The sequence below is a fragment of the Peromyscus eremicus genome, chromosome 15, assembly GCF_949786415.1.
Source record: "Peromyscus eremicus chromosome 15, PerEre_H2_v1, whole genome shotgun sequence".
NCBI classification, from domain to species: domain Eukaryota; kingdom Metazoa; phylum Chordata; class Mammalia; order Rodentia; family Cricetidae; genus Peromyscus; species Peromyscus eremicus.
This window is the reverse complement of record NC_081431.1, coordinates 22,745,622-22,764,973: the sequence shown is the minus strand read 5'-3', so window position 1 is coordinate 22,764,973 and position 19,352 is coordinate 22,745,622. Positions and strand designations below refer to the sequence as shown.

The 19,352-nt window shown below is 46.0% G+C and overlaps 2 protein-coding genes across 3 annotated transcripts in view; one reads left to right on the top strand and one right to left on the bottom strand.

Moving 5' to 3' along the window:
* Positions 1–339: 339 nt before the first annotated feature.
* Ncstn (nicastrin) lies at positions 340–16,320 on the bottom strand. Of its 2 annotated transcripts, none has more exons than XM_059281088.1 (17): positions 16,170–16,320; positions 14,739–14,843; positions 10,120–10,243; positions 9,603–9,724; positions 9,040–9,185; positions 7,373–7,523; positions 6,960–7,069; positions 6,624–6,776; positions 5,969–6,073; positions 5,773–5,850; positions 4,411–4,583; positions 3,127–3,229; positions 2,922–3,017; positions 2,544–2,631; positions 2,163–2,317; positions 1,633–1,845; positions 340–1,051 (listed from the first exon to the last, which is right to left on the bottom strand). In XM_059281088.1, the coding sequence occupies exons 1-17, from the start codon at positions 16,252–16,254 to the stop codon at positions 929–931; spliced, it is 2,130 nt and encodes a 709-aa protein (XP_059137071.1). In that variant the 5' UTR covers positions 16,255–16,320; the 3' UTR covers positions 340–928. The 2 variants fall into 2 exon arrangements, with proteins under 2 accessions (XP_059137071.1, XP_059137072.1); XM_059281089.1 differs by lacking the exon at positions 16,170–16,320 and adding an exon at positions 10,350–10,464 and having other exon boundaries at positions 14,739–14,825.
* Positions 16,321–16,366: 46 nt separating this feature from the next.
* Positions 16,367–19,352, top strand: part of Copa (COPI coat complex subunit alpha) — a 47,695-nt gene continuing 44,709 nt past the window's right edge. The window contains exon 1 of the mRNA XM_059281087.1: positions 16,367–16,520. Within this exon, the coding sequence (XP_059137070.1) occupies positions 16,481–16,520 (40 nt within the window). The 5' untranslated portion in view covers positions 16,367–16,480. The remainder of the gene's footprint in view (positions 16,521–19,352) is intronic.

Genomic DNA, 19,352 nt, shown 5'->3' with positions numbered 1-19,352 from the left:
CCAGCCTGGTCACAGAGCAAGATCCAGGAAAGGCACCAAAACTACACAGAGAAACCCTGTCTCGAAAAACCAAAAAAATAAAATAAGTGAAACTCTGCTAATACTGTTCTTCTAAGAGAGGCTCTGGGGCTGTCAAAGCCCTTCTTCATCTGTTTTAACAGTATCTGACTTCTGGAAAGCAAGGCAACACACACTGTGTTCTGGTCCAGGGTCACTGAACATCGTGATCTGGGAAGAATACAAAGCAACAAGTACAAACTGTATGGGATAATTTTAATGAAACTTCCTATTTATATATTTACAAAAAAAAAAAAAAAAAAGGAAAAAAACCCCAACAAAAATAGATATTACAGTTTAATAATAAAAGGTACAACTGAGCACTGTGGGCTAGAGGTGGGATACCCACCTAACAGCATGCCCACCCTAACATATCATCTGGGGGACCTGGAGAAAGGACAGTGAGAAAGACAGCTGGCTCAGCTAGAGAACCCATTCTTCTCCCCAAGGGTTCGAGGCAGTTTGATCCTGATGCTCAGTCCTTCACATCCTTCTTCCTGGTCCAGCAGGTGGTTGGGACAGCGGTGGGGGCAGGGTGACAGTGGGATCAGAGGGAGGTACAGGGCAGGACGGAAAGACAGAGGTATCCCCAGAAAGGGCAGACGAGGGTGGGTGACCGGGGCGTCACACAGGAGCAGGAAGCTTCTATCATAACCCCTGGTATTGGAGAAGGAGGAACAGGAAAGGGGAGCGGGGAAGGGAGGCAACTTGCCCATCTCTCCCTGTCTCCACTCACAGTTCCAGTCCGTGTGTCAACCCCGGTCTAAGACAGACCCAGAGGCAGTCCAGTGACAAATTAGTGGTTTGTTCCCAGCGGAACAACTGATCTAGGAAGTGAAGTCCACAGCTGGCGGGAGAGCTGGAGTCCTCTTCAGTAAGACACGGCTCCTGGCTCTCGGGGAGCAACGAAGAGGATGTCGGCTTTGGCGTTGACGCAGTAAGTGACGATGAGAGAGAAGACGAGGATGCTGAAGCCCACGATCAGGGTGATGAACTGCAAGGGTGAAGGTATGGGCAGGAAAGAAAAGAGCTCTCAGGTGCCGTCCCTATCTTAGGTGACTCGGGAAGAAACGACATCAGAATTCAAGCAGTAGACTCAAGTACCAAGAACAAGCAACAGCCATGGGCGGCATCTTCCCAGTGAGCAGACCGGGCTCTCCTTAGGCGAAAAGAGCAGTGTCTGTTCTTTAAGAGATCTGAAGGTAGGCAGGACCCACGGCCTTGGGCCTCTGGCATTATACTTATTCTCATGACTTACTTATAACAGGAGCTCAATAACCAGCCGACTGACTCCTCCCAGCCCGGCCATAAACTAGATGCTAGGCGGGAGTGGGAGATACAGATCTCAGATCCAAACAGGGCTCTCCCGAATAAGTACGCACTCTAACTATCAGTGCAGAGAGGCCTCCTAATGGGAGGCAATGGCAGACCAGCCACAGATTTGCGCTGGTTTTGCTCTAACTCTGGGACAAATGAGAAACAACAGAAAGGAACCTAACAGAACTGAGACAAGAGGTAGTAAAAAGACCCCAGCGGAACTCGACCCCCCCTCCCCCCCCCCCAGCCCGGTCTCACCTCAAGTTCTTTGCTGGCAATTAGGAATATCCGCGCTTGGATGTCTTTCCAGCGGCTCTCGGACCACGTAGAATATTCTGTGGAGCCCCACTGACTCAGTTCAAAGGCAGGGGACAAGGCCCTGGCCAGTCGTACTGTGGAGCGCACACACCGGGGCAGCCGCTCTGTCTTGTTGGGATTCAAAGGGCCTTGTACCCAGGAGTATTCATACAGCTGCACAAGAAGACAGGTCACAGCACAGGGCTGAGGTGACATTCTTCTCACTTGCTCCCTGTGCCCCTATTAGCACCATATTCCGGCCAACTCCATCACCTAGCTGACCCTTCACCCCACAGGTGGCCTCACTTCACCCAGGCTACTGCTTCCTCAACATGCCTCACTTCACCCAGGCTACTGCTTCCTCAACATGCAGGTTCGTAGGACCGTATCCCTCTCCCTTGTCACGCTAATCCCCATATCTGCCCAGCAGATCTTCAACTCTTTCAAGGGAAAGAGGCCCCAGGACACCTCCGACACCCACCGCCACTCACATCCTTGCTTTCATTTGGGACTTTACTTGGATCCTGGCACTGCTCTCGGGTGAGGTTGGTCACCTTGCCCGTCAGGTTTGCCAAGGCATACTGCACAACATAAGTCGCGTTGGTAGGGCTGGAGACAGCGATGTAATGTTGAAGAGGCCCGTCATCTGATTGCAGGCCAAAGGGAAAGGAAGGTGTGGAAGGTGAGGTCAAGGTGGGCAGAAATGGGCAGGGGCCAGAAGGGGGCAGATTAACAGAAAAGGACCCAATAAACATCAAGAAAGGCAAACAGGGAGAAAGAAAGCAGAGAGGGTAAAGATTAAACCAAAAGGATGCCTTTTTCTCTATGCACTGTGTCAGGTAGGGATCCCTCTTCTCACAGCAGATGCTTACCCAAATAGGACCTGAGGTCCTGTCTGAGGATAGACTGAAACCATGAGTTGTTGGATCTAACCAGGAACCCATAGAGCAGACGTGTTACCTAGAGTTGGGACACCGAGAAGAAAAAAAGGCTGTGACGTGCAGCAAGACCAGGAAAACAATGAGCAGAGATGAGTTGTAAGATAGGAACTCTACCCGGGCTGGGAGACAGTGGCCAATTCACAAGGATGTAGATGAAGCCCATTCAAGAACTCTCAAGGGTATCATCCTTGCAGGCATGAACAGGCATGCTAAATTCCAAAGTTTAGAAAGTTGACGAGGACCACAGAGAAGGGGGACAGCCTGTGTTAATAGAAACAGAAGGACCAGGGGGGGCCCATCTTTTCTTACTGTTTGGGGATCAGCCTGAATCGAATCACTGGAGTTGGTTCCTCCCGCAAGCTTATACAATGCACGTGCCAGCACTGTGGCCACGTTCGCCAGCGCCTGCAGCAGGTGAGGAGAAGGGCTGGATGGTTCACCTGTCTCCCAGGGCTTCACTTGTAGCATTTCTGCTGTGTTCCCCATGCTCCCACTCAGCCCAGGGCAGTGCTACCTTGGCAGTGTCTGTCACAAAGTTCAGATTCTCTTCTGGGCTCTGCCACTCAGGATAGGTCACGTTAATGTTCTCAGCGGTGTCATAAATGCTCTGGTAATACCTGCCAGGAAAGTCAGCATGAGCCCTGGCTATATAGCCAGGTCCTCGTGCCTTTCTCACCTAAATGTCCTCACGTGGGAACTTGCTATCTCATTTTTCATCATCCAGTGGGAAAAGGAGAGAGAAAAGTAGGCTCCATTATTGAGGAGTACTAGAAACGAGGAAGTAGGAATGACGCTGGGGTAAAGAAATCTGAATCCTCTGCTGCTGGACAAAGTATAAAAAGTAAGCCAGCCCTAAACACTGGACACACAGGAGGCTGGCTGGCTTTTCAGAGAACTAGCGCCCTGCGTGAGTGTTCTCACGAATGCTCACAGTGACAGAGGGGAGCTGTCGGTGCTAAGATCAGGTGTGCTCACAAACAAATACAGACATTGGATCAGGTCACTGTGATTGTCCCCGTGAGCTCCAAGGAAACAGATTTTAAAGAGCACCCTTAGCCTTCCTACTCAAATGCTCCTTATGCAGGAATAAATTGCTGCCCCACACAGAGCCAAGTCAATCACATAATCAAGTGAATTATCTCTTACCCCAAAGTACCCCCCCCCACACACACACACACAAAAGGATTTGGAAAGCTGACAATAATCTAGAACCATCACCCCTGAATGAGTGAGAAAGGATCTTTGCTAGGGTCAGAGAATCAAAGTTTAAGCATTTTTATTTAACAACTCATTTGACCCCAACGAGGCTAGAGAGCGAGCCACCTAGCCCGAGTGAGAATCCTGTTACCCTGGCCTCAAGTTAGGAGCAACGTGAAGGCCCCCAGAACCAGGAGAAAGGTAACGGGTGCCTTCTTACCTTCAGAGTCCCCTCGTACACTCAGCCACGTGCACCTACCACGTGGTGAGAACATGTTACATTTCAGACTAAGAACACTGCTTGTGGACCCCAGACAGAGTCACTCTTGTCCTCCAGCCAAGGGACTCCCTTCCATCTCCCTCGGTGGCCCCTTGGGAACCTGGGAGAAGTGGAGTCCCAGCAGAGAATGACTGCATAAAGAGTGCTAAAGGTTAAGGAGCAGCCTTCCAGGCCTCCTTGAATGGCTACTGGATGAAGAATCCAAACTTCCTGGAGTTTTTGGAGGAAGTGTATGGGGTGGGAGAAGACAGCAATCTTCCTCCCAGACTACAGAATAGACTGCCTCTGAAAACAAAGAAGGTATAGGGCCAGGGGACTTACCGATTGTGGAAGGAACCAGAGTGGTCAGCCAGAACTACACCAGAGATGTTTCGAGCCCGAAGAAATCGCTGTAGAGACGATGGTGGAAGGGCCTGTGACTGACTCTGTCTCTTGAGGGAGACTTCAGAGACACCAGTACCACTCTTCTCCAGAGTGACCAGAAGGTCCTCCACCTGAGGAAGGAACAGAAGCAGACTGCTGGGAGCGGGGAGGGGGTGGGAGGGATCTCTCAGCCTATGCTCTCCTAAATACAGTCTTCAAACGCTCTGGAACCCAGACTGAATTTCTTACAGTTCCCATGGTTCTTTCCACAGTTAGGAAATTAGAGCACAAAGAGGCCTGGTTTTTCCACATTTACAGGTAAGTTCTGTCCTCGGGACTCCGCCTTACTCTCAGTGGGTGTTTCACATATCATTTGTTGTGCAGAATTGGAGGGGCCAATCAACAACAGAATGCCAACTCTGTAAGCCATTCTCTAAGTCTTTGCAGGACCAAAGCAGGGACGACAGCAGAGGCCAGGAATGGCAGCAAGACCGCTCCAAGGAGAAAAGGAGGCATACAGCTGCACTGGGTAGGGAGGAAGAGCCATGACTAAGCTTGAAGGAAGAGGTCGGCCAAGGCAGAGAGATGGCTCAGTGGTTAAGAGCACTCGTTGCTTTTGCAGAGGACCCAGGTTTGATCTTCAGTACCAACATGGTGGTTCATAACCATCTGTAATTCCAGTGCTAGGGGATCTGCCCTCTTCTGACCGCCCTGGGCACCAGACACGCACATGGCGCATTATGGTGCAGGCAAATACTCATACATATAAAATAAAATAAATCTATGTCCGCGCTCCCCCTCCCCCAATAAAATGGAGGGAAAATTGGGCAGGAGCCTAATGCAGGCAGGACTCCAGCAGGTAGCCTTGACAACTGGATTCATAGGACAGCAAGACTAGAACAGAAGGAGCAAGTCACACCTTTAATCCCAGCACTTGAGAGGCAGGGGCAGACAAATCTCTGAGTTCAAGGCCAGTCTGGTCTACAGAGTAAGTTCCAGGATAGCCAAGGCTACCCTGTCTTGAAAAACAACAACAACAACAGAGAGAGAGAGAGAGAGAGAGAGAGAGAGAGAGAGAGAGAGAGAGAGAGAGAGAGAAGGAGAAGAAGAGGAGGAGGAGGAGGAGGAGAAGAAGAAGAAAAAAAGAAGGGTCACTCACTTGTCAGGAGTGATAGTATTTAGGTGCTGAATGATCACAGAGAACTACCTATTCCAGGGAACGAATGAGATACCACCGTGTTTATAATTCTTTTCACAAAGCAGTGGTGTTCATCTTTAGCCAATACCTAATTTTATCCTTTCTCTTATCTGTTGGGTTACCTGGTTCTTTACAGATTCATTTTTCTGAGACATGGGATCTGTGTGCATCCAGAGATCTACTGAAGTTCTTAAGGCCACCTGGGAAGGATGAAGAGCAACATGTATGATCTGTCTCCTGCTGTGGCCCATGTCTGGGAGACAGACATCAGGGGATGGGCTTAAGTTCAAGGAAGAGGTCGAGGATGGAGGCTCACACCTGCCCCAGCTCCACAAAGGAGTCAATGTTCTCTAGCCGCACCGGAAACTTGCCGCTCTCCATGTCATAGACCATCCTTGAGCTGCCAATGTAGTCAAAAGTTTCCTGAGGGGTGGAGACAGGAGAGATTCCCAAGGGATAGGGCAGTCTGAGGTCAACAAAGCGGGTGGGTTGCTTTCTTGGGTCATCTCAGCCAACAGTCATCTTACAGCCATGTGACCTACCAGCCCCAACAACGTCCCAGCTGTCTCTCACATGCATGCATCATGGGATTTTTTTTGGGGGGGGGGCTAGAAGTGGGGAAAGCAGCCTTTGTAAAGGCTCAAAGCAAACATCAGCTGTTACACAGCTGCTTCCTGAGTCTCCTCTATCTCCACAGCTCTGGCTGCTATTACCTTACACTTCAGCCAGGCTGTAGCACCACAGGGATTGGGACAGTAAACACGAAAGGAAGGCTCAAACAGGTTTTGTTAATGGGGGAGGGAAGGGGTGACACATCGATTCAGGAAACATAAGCTTCCTAAAGCAGAGGATTCCAAGGGGGAAACAGAGAGACACATGCAGAAACCGATTAACAGCTCAGGTCAATAATTCCTCTCCTACCACTACCATCCCCTTCCTCCTTGCCATCTTGCCCTAGGGGAAAGGCCCTTACCCCCTGGAAGAAGACAAACATCACATTGCGGGGTAGGCTGGTCACATCAGGTGCCTTGTGCAAAGCTTCAGCTGCAGCCAGCTGCGTGACAAAAGAGGCTACAGCACTCTCTGCCCCCGGGGCCACATTCCAGAAGAAGGACCGGCTATCCAGCTGGAATAGCAGAAGACAAGATAGGGTGGTGGTGTGCTTTAGAACTGGACCAATAGAGCCAAGCCTTCTCTTTGGGTAAGTATTGGAGCCAAGGAGTCCAAGAGCCCAGCTCCCCAATGTGTTCACTCTGAAATCAGACATATCTACAGAGCCCTGCCCATGCCGCACAGGGGCAACACTCACCCGGGTGGCAGCAACCACAACCCTGTCATCGGGTTCTAATGCCCCAGATGTATTTATAGGCTTAAGCATGCTCCAGACGTTGTAGTCGGATAAGGGGTCACAGACGATCTCTGAGTAAGACACAAACAGTGAGAGATCAATAGGACTAAGGGAGAGGGTAGTTGTAGAGAAGGCCTTCAAGACCGTTTAGACTGAGTCTCTATGAATTCCAAGGACTACATTCCCCACCTTCAACAGCTCTAGCTCTGGCTCTCTGCCACCATCCATTTCAGGTGCAGGCTGCCATCTCTTTAAAGTTCTCCCATCCAGTGCCTGCTGCCCGGGCCCATTCTTCCCTGGATGATCTCACCAACCTCCCTGGCTGGGTCCACCTCCCTCACCCCAGTTGGCCTGCATGGCTTGGCTCTGCCTACCTGGGTTGATGCTGAAGGTGCTCTGGATGAAGCTGCGCCGCATGCAGGTGGCGGTGCTGATGACGGCGTGCATGTGTGAGAAGAGCTGCATAGCACACAGCGGGAAGCTTGGTGCAGAGCCATTCGGACCCAGGTTGTGATCTTGATAGCACTGGAGAGGAGATGGACCCCACTGAGACAGCTACCTGTGGAGGCCCTCTCTCGCTTTCCAGGAAGAGGAAGGCCCAGCTCCATTCTTAAGCCACTCCCTTTTGGGAGACATAAGTCCCCAAGCTACAGGTGTCCTGGGATAACCATATAAGGTCAAAGAGAAAAATTCCTCAATCAGTACAAACAGCATGGACTCAACAGATTGGTTGGAGCAGGTGAACTTATCCGATTCTAACTGGTGTGGTCCAAGCGTCAGTCACCAAAGGATCTTGCTACAATTTACCATGGCCCCAAACTCATAATCCTATATCGGCTTCCCCAGCATTGACAGTACAGGTGTGTGCTACCATGCTGGGCTCCAGCCCCTGTTCTTAGTGTGACCTGATATGAGGAGCACTGGCTATAAATAAAGAATAAAAATTCATGGCCAGCAACTCATTTTGTCATTCTAAAGACAAATCTCTTGACTTAAAATGAAGATGCTAGACTAGACAGACGTATTAGAGCTGTATACAACTGATCTAAGATGGCTGAGTGGGTAAGAATGTTTGCTGTGTAAACCCGAAAAGCTATGTTCCAATCCTAGCACCCATGTAAAAAGCTGGACATGGCCGAGCATGCACCTGTAACCCGTGATGTTGGGAGAAAAGACAAGAGGATTGCAGGTGCTTGCTGGCTGCCAGCCTAAGTTCAGGTTTCCTGTCTCAAGGGAGTAAGATGGAGAGTGATAGGGCAGGATATCGGATGTCTTCCTCTGGCCTTTACATTATATTCTCATTTATATATATGTGCATATATACATATCACACACACACACACACACACACACACAGAGAAAGAACCTCAGGGATTTACTGAACTCAATCTCTCAACTCCTAGTCCAGTGCTCTCTTTGAGTTTTTGTTTTGTTCTGTATCAGCTAAGGTCTCACTGTACTGGTCAGGTTGACCTATTCTAGCCTGTGCCTGGGATTAAGCATGAGGCGTCATACCTGGTCCAACGTTCTTTTCATGTAGCCCTGGCTGTCCTGGAACTAGCTATGTAAACCAGACTGGCCTTGAACTCAGAGATCTGCCTGCCTCTGCCTGGGATTAAAGTGCTGGGATTAAAGGCATGTGCTACCACTGCCAGCTTTTTATCTGGTTCTTAACTGTGGCTGAATACCTTGCTTCATATTCTTCTTCCATGTACTTCTGTCCAGTCTAAAAGCTTTCATTGCTACAATATCAGACAGAAAGCAATGGTAGAGGGAAATGTCAAGACACTAAACAATAAACGTTTTAGTTCTTGTTCTGTTTGTGAGACAGGGGCTTCCTATGTAGCCCTGGCTGGTCTGAAACTAGCTATGTATCTGCCTCCTGAATGCTGGGATTCAGGCATGCACCATCACACTTGACCAAACTCCTTGGTTGTTGTTCTGAGGAGCCATCTTTCAAGGTGTGCACCAGCAGAACAAGCCTCCCTCCAAACAGGACAGGAACGTGAAAATAATCTTTTCTCACTGGCAGAGTCAGTACCTGCTTGATGACCTTGGTTTCATTCTCATCTTCAAGAAGAAAGATGGGAAAACTAAAGTCTTCATAAGCCAAGCCATTGCCCAGTTCATTCCACAATGTTTGTTTGCAGTGAGCAAACTCTGCCCCATAGGAGTTGGAGTAAATACCTGAAGGAAGGAAGCAGGGAGGGGTGTAGGGAACAGTTTATTGAGGCACCAAGTATGTCGGGACCAGGAGAAGTATGAAGGGTAGGATGTCAGAGGCTGGGGCTGAGAGTACAGAAGGAGGCAATGACTCTAAGAGGCAGCCATCAGTCAGTCATTCACCAGCCCCACTAGAATAGAAACCGGGATCAGGGAACCCTAGGCTGGCAGATTAGGTACCTGAGCATGTGACAAGAAGGAATGGTGGAAGAGGAAGAGGATGAAGTGTGTGTGTGTGGGGGGGGGTGGTGGAGGGTGGGGAGTAGGGACGAGTCAGTTGTACACAGTCACAGACATATGCCCCCTGCCCTGACACCTGACAGTGGTGCAACCATACGCTTTGTACAACAGAAGGTTCTCATGCTCTTTCGAGGCCCTTACCGAACCCGTCATTTGGGCACTGCACACTAGGAGAGAAACCTGAAGTCGAATTGGGTTTGGCCAGAGTCACTGCAAGACCAGCAATTCTGCTGGTTCTCCCCTTCAGCTTCTCCATTACATCCCTGGAACAAAGAAGGACGTGAAAGAAGACAGGAAGATATCAGACAGATTAATACTCAGGATGGAAACAACTAGAGAATTAGGGACTCAGAACTACCAACTTACTTCTTTTCTTTTGGGGCATAACTTCTGAGTCTGGACCATGGTCCAACCTGAGATCAGGGTTTCATCTACCTTGTCCCTGAATGACTTTTTGGACACCCCTCCTTCTTCCCTGAAGAAGGTCTAATTTTGAGATCAATAAGATGATTCCTTTAGATGTTATCTCCTCTTTTCTGAATATAAACGCTGCTTCCTACCCCACACCAGACTAGAGCAACAGAAGTCGCCACTCATCAGTCAAGGAACAAATCTTTCTCTCTACATATAGTCCCAGGAAGACACATACAGTTCTCACCTGATGAAGAGCTTGCCCTCCAGTAGAACCATGTAAGGGGGGTTGGGGCCATCCGTCAACACCCACTGCAGATCCTCTTCTTTCTCCACTACGTGGATAACCCCTGTATCCCCACTAATTGAAGCTGCCGGGACAGAATGGGTCTAATTAAAGCTCCTCCCACAGTTGATAATTCTGCAGATTTTTTTTTTTTTTTTTAAACAGGGTCTCACTATGTAACCCTGGCTGACCTGAACTGACTGTGTAGACCAGGCTGGCCTTGAATTTGCAGTGATCCTCCTGCCTCTGCTTTCCAAGTGCTGTGATTCAAGGCCACCACCTCCAGCTTCTGCAGATCTTTTATCTCTAAGGGTGTCACAAAATATTAGGGTAAACACCGCCACTTCTAGACTTGAAGAGCCGAATGACCCCAGCTCCATTTGAAGGAGGAAAAGGAGAACAAAAGCCCAAGAGGACTCATTGGAAGTCTTGTGGGAGTTGCTTTTTAAAGCTTGACCTTGATTAGGGTCATTAGGACTGCACAGCAGGCACTTTACCCTTGAGTCCTCTTGCTGGCCTTCCCAGCCTTTTCATTAGATGCTGGAAAGGCTCTGAAACTGTCCCTTTCTTTTTGCCCAATTCCAACAACCTCACTTAACCATATATACAAGATTCTAGAACACTAGACATCCACGTTTCAAAATCTGATTTTTCCTCCAGAAAGTGCCACTCTCCATTTCCAGCTCCAACTTCTAGCTTTGATTTTCCTTTGAAAAGACACAGATTCCAAGATCTCAATAGCCTTCTTGGGTCACCATTCTCCAGCCTCCTTTGGGAATGTCTTTATTTGCTCCTGGCCAGTTTTAGGTGATTTTAATCTAGAACTCTGAGCTCTCTAGAGCAGAGCCTCCCAATTGATAGGCCTGGAATGGACTGAAGACATGCTGATAATCACCAGACTCCTTCCTGGGAATCTAGGATCTCAAAAGACTCTCAAAGGTAGACTCCTTGTTTACCCAGGACGACCTAAGAATAATAAATCTAATATTTCTATGCATCTCATTATGTGACAAAGACCAGAAGTACTGCTTCAGAGGATGGATGATCCACAGACCAGGATGTTTACAATTTGACATGATATCCTGAGTCTCTAGGGATCCACGTGGAGACATCCTAGGGAAGACTGGATGTGCTATTCAAGAGTTACTTTAGACCTGTTATTCAGCACAACTGTGGAGTACAATTACAATGAAAGTATTCTTTGCTTTGCTTTTTAGGACTGAGTCAGAGGCCTTGTGGACAATACTCACACTACCAATGAGCTGTACTCCCAGCCACTGGAATTTCAGAAAATATAAATGCCTAGGCCTTCTCTCAGTAGGACCTGGATATATGTATTTGCTAAAATTACCATATGTAATTCTACGCTTCTAGACCACAGCACTGAAACAGACTTGCAAACTGGCAGAAGATTGAAAACCATCAAGTACTTCCCAATTGCTAACCAAACAGAATGCTTCTCTCAGGACATCTAATAAAAAGTAAATACAGAGAACAGTCTACAACATTTACCTATGGCTTATATATAGTGAACACTTCACAGGATCACGTCCATAGCAATAATAAAACATGGAAGACCAGCAGAGTCGGGGACAGCCCCAGGTAAGCTCCAGATACTAACGAAGGTTTTAAGTAAAACAACAGAAAGAAGAAAATAGTACTTGCTAAAGAAAAGCTAGTGTAGTAAATTGAAAATAGATAGATAAAGGTAACTTCAGCTCAAGGGAGGACAGGGAAGAGACAACTGTGCATTCTGGACTAAAGAAACCTGGATTCCCATCTGGGTCCTAACTGGTGATTGCATAGTTTTAAGTAACACGTTTGCTTTCTCTGGATCTTCAGTAAGGGACAGTTTTCTTATCCCTATTCATCTTCTACAGTGGGGATAGAGGGCAAACAAAGTTACAGGTAGCTCTCTTTGAGCACTTTAAGGATCCAATAGAAGTAGGTCATAATAATCAGAAAATCAAATCTGGAGCTCAAATTTTCTCCTCAGTTTCATTATGCTCCCAACCCTAATTAAAAAGGGCGTTGCCTGTGAAGGAATGGACAGATGTGATGAAGCAAGACTCAGAATAAGTAGGTTGAAAAGGAAACAAGATCCTAATGAGGAAATGGCCAGAGTCCAGCCACTCCCTCTTCTCTCTGCACTGGCTGTGGCTTTATCTCCAGAGGCTACTGCTTTGTTTCCCACAGGGCTGCCTGAAGAATATGCAATGTAATGACTCATCTCCAAAGCAGAGTTTTTAGAGCCCAGCTTCAGGAGGATGGGGTCCTTGCAGTCAGGGTCGGGCATGTCCAGCAGTCTGATCTCATTCTACCCTGGACCTAGTTCTCCTTCATCCACAACTCAGATGAGAAACTAAATCCAAAAAAACCTTAAGACTGTCTATAACTAATGAATCTACTAGCAGTGTTTCTTGTATGGGGGACATGGGACAATTAGCTCACAGAAGTACAGGTAGAAAAGTATTAACTACCCCCGAGCAAATTCCTTACTTTCCAGTAACTGAGTTTCTTCTTACCAAGATGGAAGGTTTCCGAAACCACATAATACTGTTTGATATTTTATTCCACATCAACAATAGACATTTATTTGAAAAGTGTTTGAAGCAGGAAATGGAGGACCATGCCTACATTTGCAGCATTAGGAGGCCTGAGGCAAGAAGATCACAAGTTCAAGACCAGCCTGGGCTATATAATAAAATCCTGTCTTAAAAATGGGAAAAGAAAAAAAAAGATACTTTGACTTTCAGCTTTGTGTATCACTATTCCAGCCATTATTAAAAGCATAAGCTAAAATTCAGAAATGATCGATTTGATGATAAAGCCAAGATCAGACCCTGTTTATCTACAAAACTATATCCTGACAGAGCTACCGTTCATGGAAGACTAAAATCTGATGATAATAGATAGCTTAAGCAGAAAACAGGCTGTGATTTTTATCTTATTTTTTTAATATGTGTAGTACCCAGAGATTGAATTCAGGGCCTTGTGCATATTAGGCAAGTGCTCTACCACTGAGCTACACTTCCAGCAATTTATACAGTGTTGAGAATAGTAGTGTTGTCATGGAATTCTGTTTTGGAACACATTTACAAAGCATAAGGGTAAGTCCAAATATTTCCCTTATTTCTCTTACAACTATTTGGTGGATGGGATGGGCAACGGGGTCTCCAGCTCAGGCTGGCTTTGGCACCCTACTTCCTGGGTGTTGTGATTATAGAAGTGCCACTATATGTAATTCATATGGTGCTAGGGACTAAAACCAGGACTTTCTACTTGCTAGGAAAGCACTCTACCGACTACTTACATCTCCAGTCCCTATTTGGCATTATGTGTACGTGTGTGCATATCCTGTGTGCACATGCCTGACAGAAGACAACGTCAGCTATCTGTCCTTGTCTTCTCTTGTTTGAGACAGGATCGCTTTGCTGTTTTTTTGCTGTACACAACAGACTACCTGGCCTGTGAGTTTCTATGGATTCTATTGTCTCTCTATAGGAGTGCTAGGATTATAAGCAGTCACATTATGCCTCTAGCTTTTTTTTAAAATGTGGGTTCTAGAGTTCAAATTCAGATTGTCATGCATGCCCAAGAGCTTTTTTACCCACGGAGCCATGTCCCCAGCCCTTAGTTGTCAAAAACAGACAAACACACACACACAAACAAACAAACACATACGTATATAAATATTTTTTAAAAATTATTTATATGTGAGTGTTTTGCCTGTATGTATGTATGTGCACCCACATGTGTGCTCAGTGCCAACAGAGGTTAGAAGCATCATCACGTCTCCTAGAACTGGAGTAATGGATCGCTGAGAGCCACCATGTGGGTGCTGGGAACCAAAAATCAGCCCCCTGCAACAAGCTCTTAATCACTGAACCATTTCTCCAAGTCCCTGCTTAGCATTTTTAATGCCTTTTCTTCAACTAGTATACTGTCCTTGAAGAAGCTGGTTTTGGGGGTTGGGGATACTAGCTTGAGGGTAGGGATTCAATCAACAGCATCACAAAATAACATCAGAAAGCTCAGACAAGTAGTGGTACATGTTTGCAGTCCCAGAACTCAGCAGAAGGCTACAGCCAGACTGGGTTACACAGCAAGGTTCCACTCAAATTAAAAAAAAAAAAAAAAAAAAAAGCCTCTTTTGGTTCAAAAAAGATCACTCAGAGTGCCAGAGTGATGATTAGATTCCACGGAATATGGGGTTTCTTTTTCCTTAGAGAACTCTATGGTAAGACAGTTAAGAGTCCCACCAGGGTTCAAATCCTAGCATGATTTCTTACTATCATGATGATGCTGGGGAAATTAAGCAATTTCTGTAAGTTTTAGTTCTATCGTTTGTACAATGTTAATAACAAGGATTGTTGCAGAGGTAAAAATAAAATGCACATATTACTAAATTTAAGCTCTTATTAATTATCTTGCCTGGTTTGGCAGATGATAATCACCTCCTATACACACACTCTGATTTGAATACCAAGATTCCTAAGCAGGACATGAGTAATTCTGAGTATCCAGGATACAGATTGAATTATTAATGGCCACAAATACAAATCACAATTTCAACTTACATTGGCAGCCAATCTGATGAGTGGCATTGAGCAGGCGTACACAAGGAGCAGTTTTATTTAAGGGGATGTAGATTTTCCTCTCCACTGAGTTTCCCCCACACAATCCTGACCAGAAGATAAAAAGTATTAGGAAAAAGTGAAAGACATTTGGTATTAGCCTCTATAATCATTAGCTTGATTCATGGTTTAGGTAAATCATTCACTATCACATTTTCTAACATGGGATTAATGATCATTGTTTTCACTTTTTGGTCACATTATTGGAACATAAGTGTTGCATAAAAGCACCTAGCTATGTATCTTAGGAAGTTATTACACTCCATGAAGATCAATTAACAATAAATCTAAAAAATTATTTTTCAAAAGAAAAGTCTTTGACTTTAGGTGTGTCAGCATCTAGTTGCATGGGTAAACACTTCTGCTTTTTCTATCTTGTATGTATATTACTAATTAGTTAGCAAAAGACCTCTGGTCTAAGAATATAGATTAACCAAACCAAACAAAGAAAAGCATTCAACAACAAAACCTAGCTAAAAATCTGAACAGACCTAGGAGAAACCTTACACCACACATCTGTTCAGTTAATCAAACAGCAGATCATTTGTGTGCACACCTGGAGTATGGGGAAGCTGCTGTTTCTTCCTTGAAGATGGTCAAAACCAATGTTAATGTAGGGGAAGATATAGTCATGGTTATAGACAGGAATGTTTGCATGTAAGGGCTTAACTAGAAAGCCATATACATATAAGAAAACATTTATAGCTTTGCTCAATTCTTAGTTGAACACACTATAAAGAATTACAGATGTTAGTGATTGTAATTCATAATTGCAAAATCACTAAATATTATATTGAAAAATGAAAATATGCATATACATTAAACGTCTAAAATTCCTTGAATCGTGACTTTCCTCTTAACAGTTTAAAGCAGCCAAGCCCACGTTAGCCTCACTTTAGTAAGTAAAGAAAATAAGGAACACACATTTAGTATAGAACCACCAACAGGAGGAAATGAGGGTTCTCATTTTTTTTTTTTTTCAGTGTTGCAAAAGCGCCCACAAAACAAGACTTACGGTCTCAAATATACTAAACCAGAGAAAGGAGGCTGAGCTTTTTACACCTGTTCCTTTTGAATGTGGGTGGGGTGGCTGGGGCTTTAAAGAAAACTAGGCATGCTAATAAGGTAGAAGGGAATCAGGTTGGAAACCCAGAAAAAGGTTAGAGACAAATAAGCGAAACGACGTGCCTCGGGAGATAAGATATGAAGGTCCAGGCAAAGGGGGAACTTATGTCATGGGAACGAAAGACAAGGATTTACAGGGCGGGGGGACAGAGGGGCAATGGGAACCAGAAGGGCAACGCCTGCACTTGCGATGGGCCGATCCGGACGGTTCTCCTTACAGAGCGGAGCTCCGGGGTGGGGTGACCTCACCTGCCAGGATCACGGAAAAAGACAGAAGGAGAAGAAGACCCCGACTTCCTGGGTCAGGCCCAGAGCCGCCCCTAGCCGTAGCCATCTTGCCTCTCCGCTGGGCGGAAGCCTCGGGTCCCTTCCAGTCTCGTATCGGCCTCTCTAGGCTTCCGCCGGCACCGTCTCTGTGGTCCAGTGCTGCAAAGACCGGAAGTTAGTGTCTGGGGAGCTTCCGGGAGCCGCGGCCTCCGGTTGCTGACGTGGAGCCTTTGGGAGGGCAACCGGGAGCGGCGGGACCGGGTAATCGGACCTGGGAGCCGGAGGCCTGAAAGATGCTAACCAAATTCGAGACCAAGAGCGCGCGGGTCAAAGGTAGTGAAGAAGAAAAGGGGAACAACGGAGGTTGGATGTTAGGGGCGGTGCTGTCACTAGGGAAGAGAGAATGGGCGGACTCGCCGCCCGAATTGGGCCCACTCGAACCAAGAGGAATACCCGAGGGAGGCGGGTTAGGGCTAGTGCAGTCTCTGCAGTCTTCTGCGCTTCTTAGTGAGGGCTGGGACTTGGATTTACTCATGAAATGGTTCCTGCATTGTGGGAGATCCTTGAGGCCCGCTTTCTGTTTCCATCCCCCTCTTCTAGGGTCTGTGCTCCGGCTTTTATTCTTTCTGTTCTGAAGGCCTTGTGACTTTCATGCTTTTTGATGACCATGTTATATGGAGTACCGCTGGGGACTGGTTCTCAGCCTCTGTCACTGTCGCTCTTTTTGGAGTCAGGCACTGGGCTACTCCATTAGCCAGGCTGCACCATCTCAATGTCCAGTGCAGACGTTGGAGTTTATTGCCTATGTGCCTACAGCCCCGTAAAGTCCTGAGACTGTTAAGATTGTTCGCTGAAATACAAGGTTTGAATATCACAATAACAGTTTTTTGGTAATAATTTTTGAAGGACAAAGGCTTGAGAGCACGCGCTTTCAGAATGTTGAAATTAGAAAAGCGGAGAATTAAGTCTATGGGAATCTGGTTAAAAATATATCTGGAATATTTCCTAAAATGCATTATAGTGAAGTGGTTTGGAATTTGTTCTTTGGGTCACGTGTACTTGCTTAGGAATTCTGAAACATCCACTTACAACCTATATGGCCTTAGACTGCATACTTACTATCTCTAAATCTCTATATTCTTATTTTTAAAAATAAGAGTAATTAACATTCTCTTATAAAAATAATTAAGCCGGGCGGTGGTGGCGCACGCCTTTAATCCCAGCACTCGGGAGGCAGAGCCAGGCGGATCTCTGTGAGTTCGAGGCCAACCTGGGCTACCAAGTGAGTTCCAGGAAAGGCTCAAAGCTACACAGAGAAACCCTGTCTCGAAAAACCAAAAAATAATAATAATAATAATAATAATAATAATAATAATAATTAAAATGAGAAAGTATATTAAATATGTTTATAATAATGCCTGGCCAGACTCAGTAACTCAAAAACTGGAGGCTACTTAATATGAGGCTATATTCTGAGCAGTTCTAAGTCTCATGAGAAATTTGGTCACGAAGGTTACCATTAAGAATTCCTACTACCACCATAGCTATGTAGAGAGCCTGTCTCAAAATGGCAAAAAAGAAAGAAAAGAACCATCATCTCTGGTGCAGTTGTGGTGGCTTTAATCCCAGCACCCTGGAGCCAGATGCAGGTTGATCTCTGTGAGTTGGAGGCCAGCATGGTCCATACAGTGAGCTCCAGGCCAGTCAAAACTACAGTGAGACACTATCCCAAAAAAGGGTTCTAGGCCTGGAGAGATGGCTCTTTTAGGAAGACTTATTGCTGCTGCAGAGGACTTGAGTTTGGTTCCAGGTTCCCATGTTTGGCAGCTCACAACCACCTGCAACTCCAGCTCCAGATGATCTGATCTCCTTTTCTGGGCTCTATGGGCACCTGAACTCACATGTGCCCAAACGTAATTAAACAAACAAACAAACAAAACCAGTTGCTGGTACTTGAGTAGTTGAAATGAGTCTTCATTTCCTATTAGTTCTTTTCAGATGTCTTCTTGGTCAGTAGAAAGGTGTGGGGGAATCAGCTCATGAAAAGTGCTGAATCAGGATTAAGAGTGCATGCTGTTCATACAGAGTTTGGTTCCCATCATCTATGTCATGTGGCTCACAACTGCATATAACTCCAGCTCCATGGGCTCTAGTACCCTCTTCTGTCACTCTTCAGGCACCTGCACCACTAATGTGCACATAACCCCCATACAGACACACATGTTGTTGTTTATTTTTTATTCTTTTGGGGGGCCCACCACCCAGCTCCTAAATAAATCACACATGGAGGCTTATTCTTACTTATGAATGTCTGGCCTTAGCTTGGCTTGTTGCTAGCATTACTTAACTTAAATCATCCCGTCTATCTTTTGCCCCTGGGCTTTTCTTTTCTCTTACTTCTATAAATCTTACTCTTATTCTGTGGCTTGCTGTGTAGCTGGCCCCTGGAGCCCTCCTCCTTCTCTGGCTACTTCTTCTTCCTCTTCCCAGACTTCTCCCTCTATATATTCTCTCTGACTGCCTGCCCTGTCTATCCTTTCTCCTCTCTTGCTATTGGCCAGTTCTTTATTAGACCATCAGGTGTTTTACACAGGCACAGTAACACAGCTTCATAGAGTTAAACAAATGCAACATAAGCAAAAGTAACACACCTTAAAATAATATTCTAGAACACACACAATTAAAAATAAAAAAAAAATTTAAGTGCTAATTTGGACACTGTTGTTCATGTCTGTAAATCCCAGCACATGAGAGGCTGAGGCAAGAGAATTGCTATGAATTGGAGTCTACATGGTGAGACCTATGCAAAAGAAAAAAAGGAAGGTGTTAACAGTATATCATAAAAATAAAAGAAACACCATGCAAATAGGTGCCTTCATAAACTTACTGATAGAGTATATTCATACACTGTTTTTACAACTAAGCAGTAGATTACCAGAGTTGGATGTGGTGGCTCTCACCTGTAATCCCAGCACATGGGAGGCTAAGGCAAGAGGGTTGCTACAAGTTTGAGACCAGCCTAAATTACAAAGTGAGACCCTGTTTTAAAAAAACCCAAACATTGGTGGGTGTGGTGGCACAGGCAGGCAGACCTCTAGTTTCTGGCTTTCAAAAGGATTTGCTGAAGCCATATGATGGTGCATACCTTTAATCCTAGCACTCAGG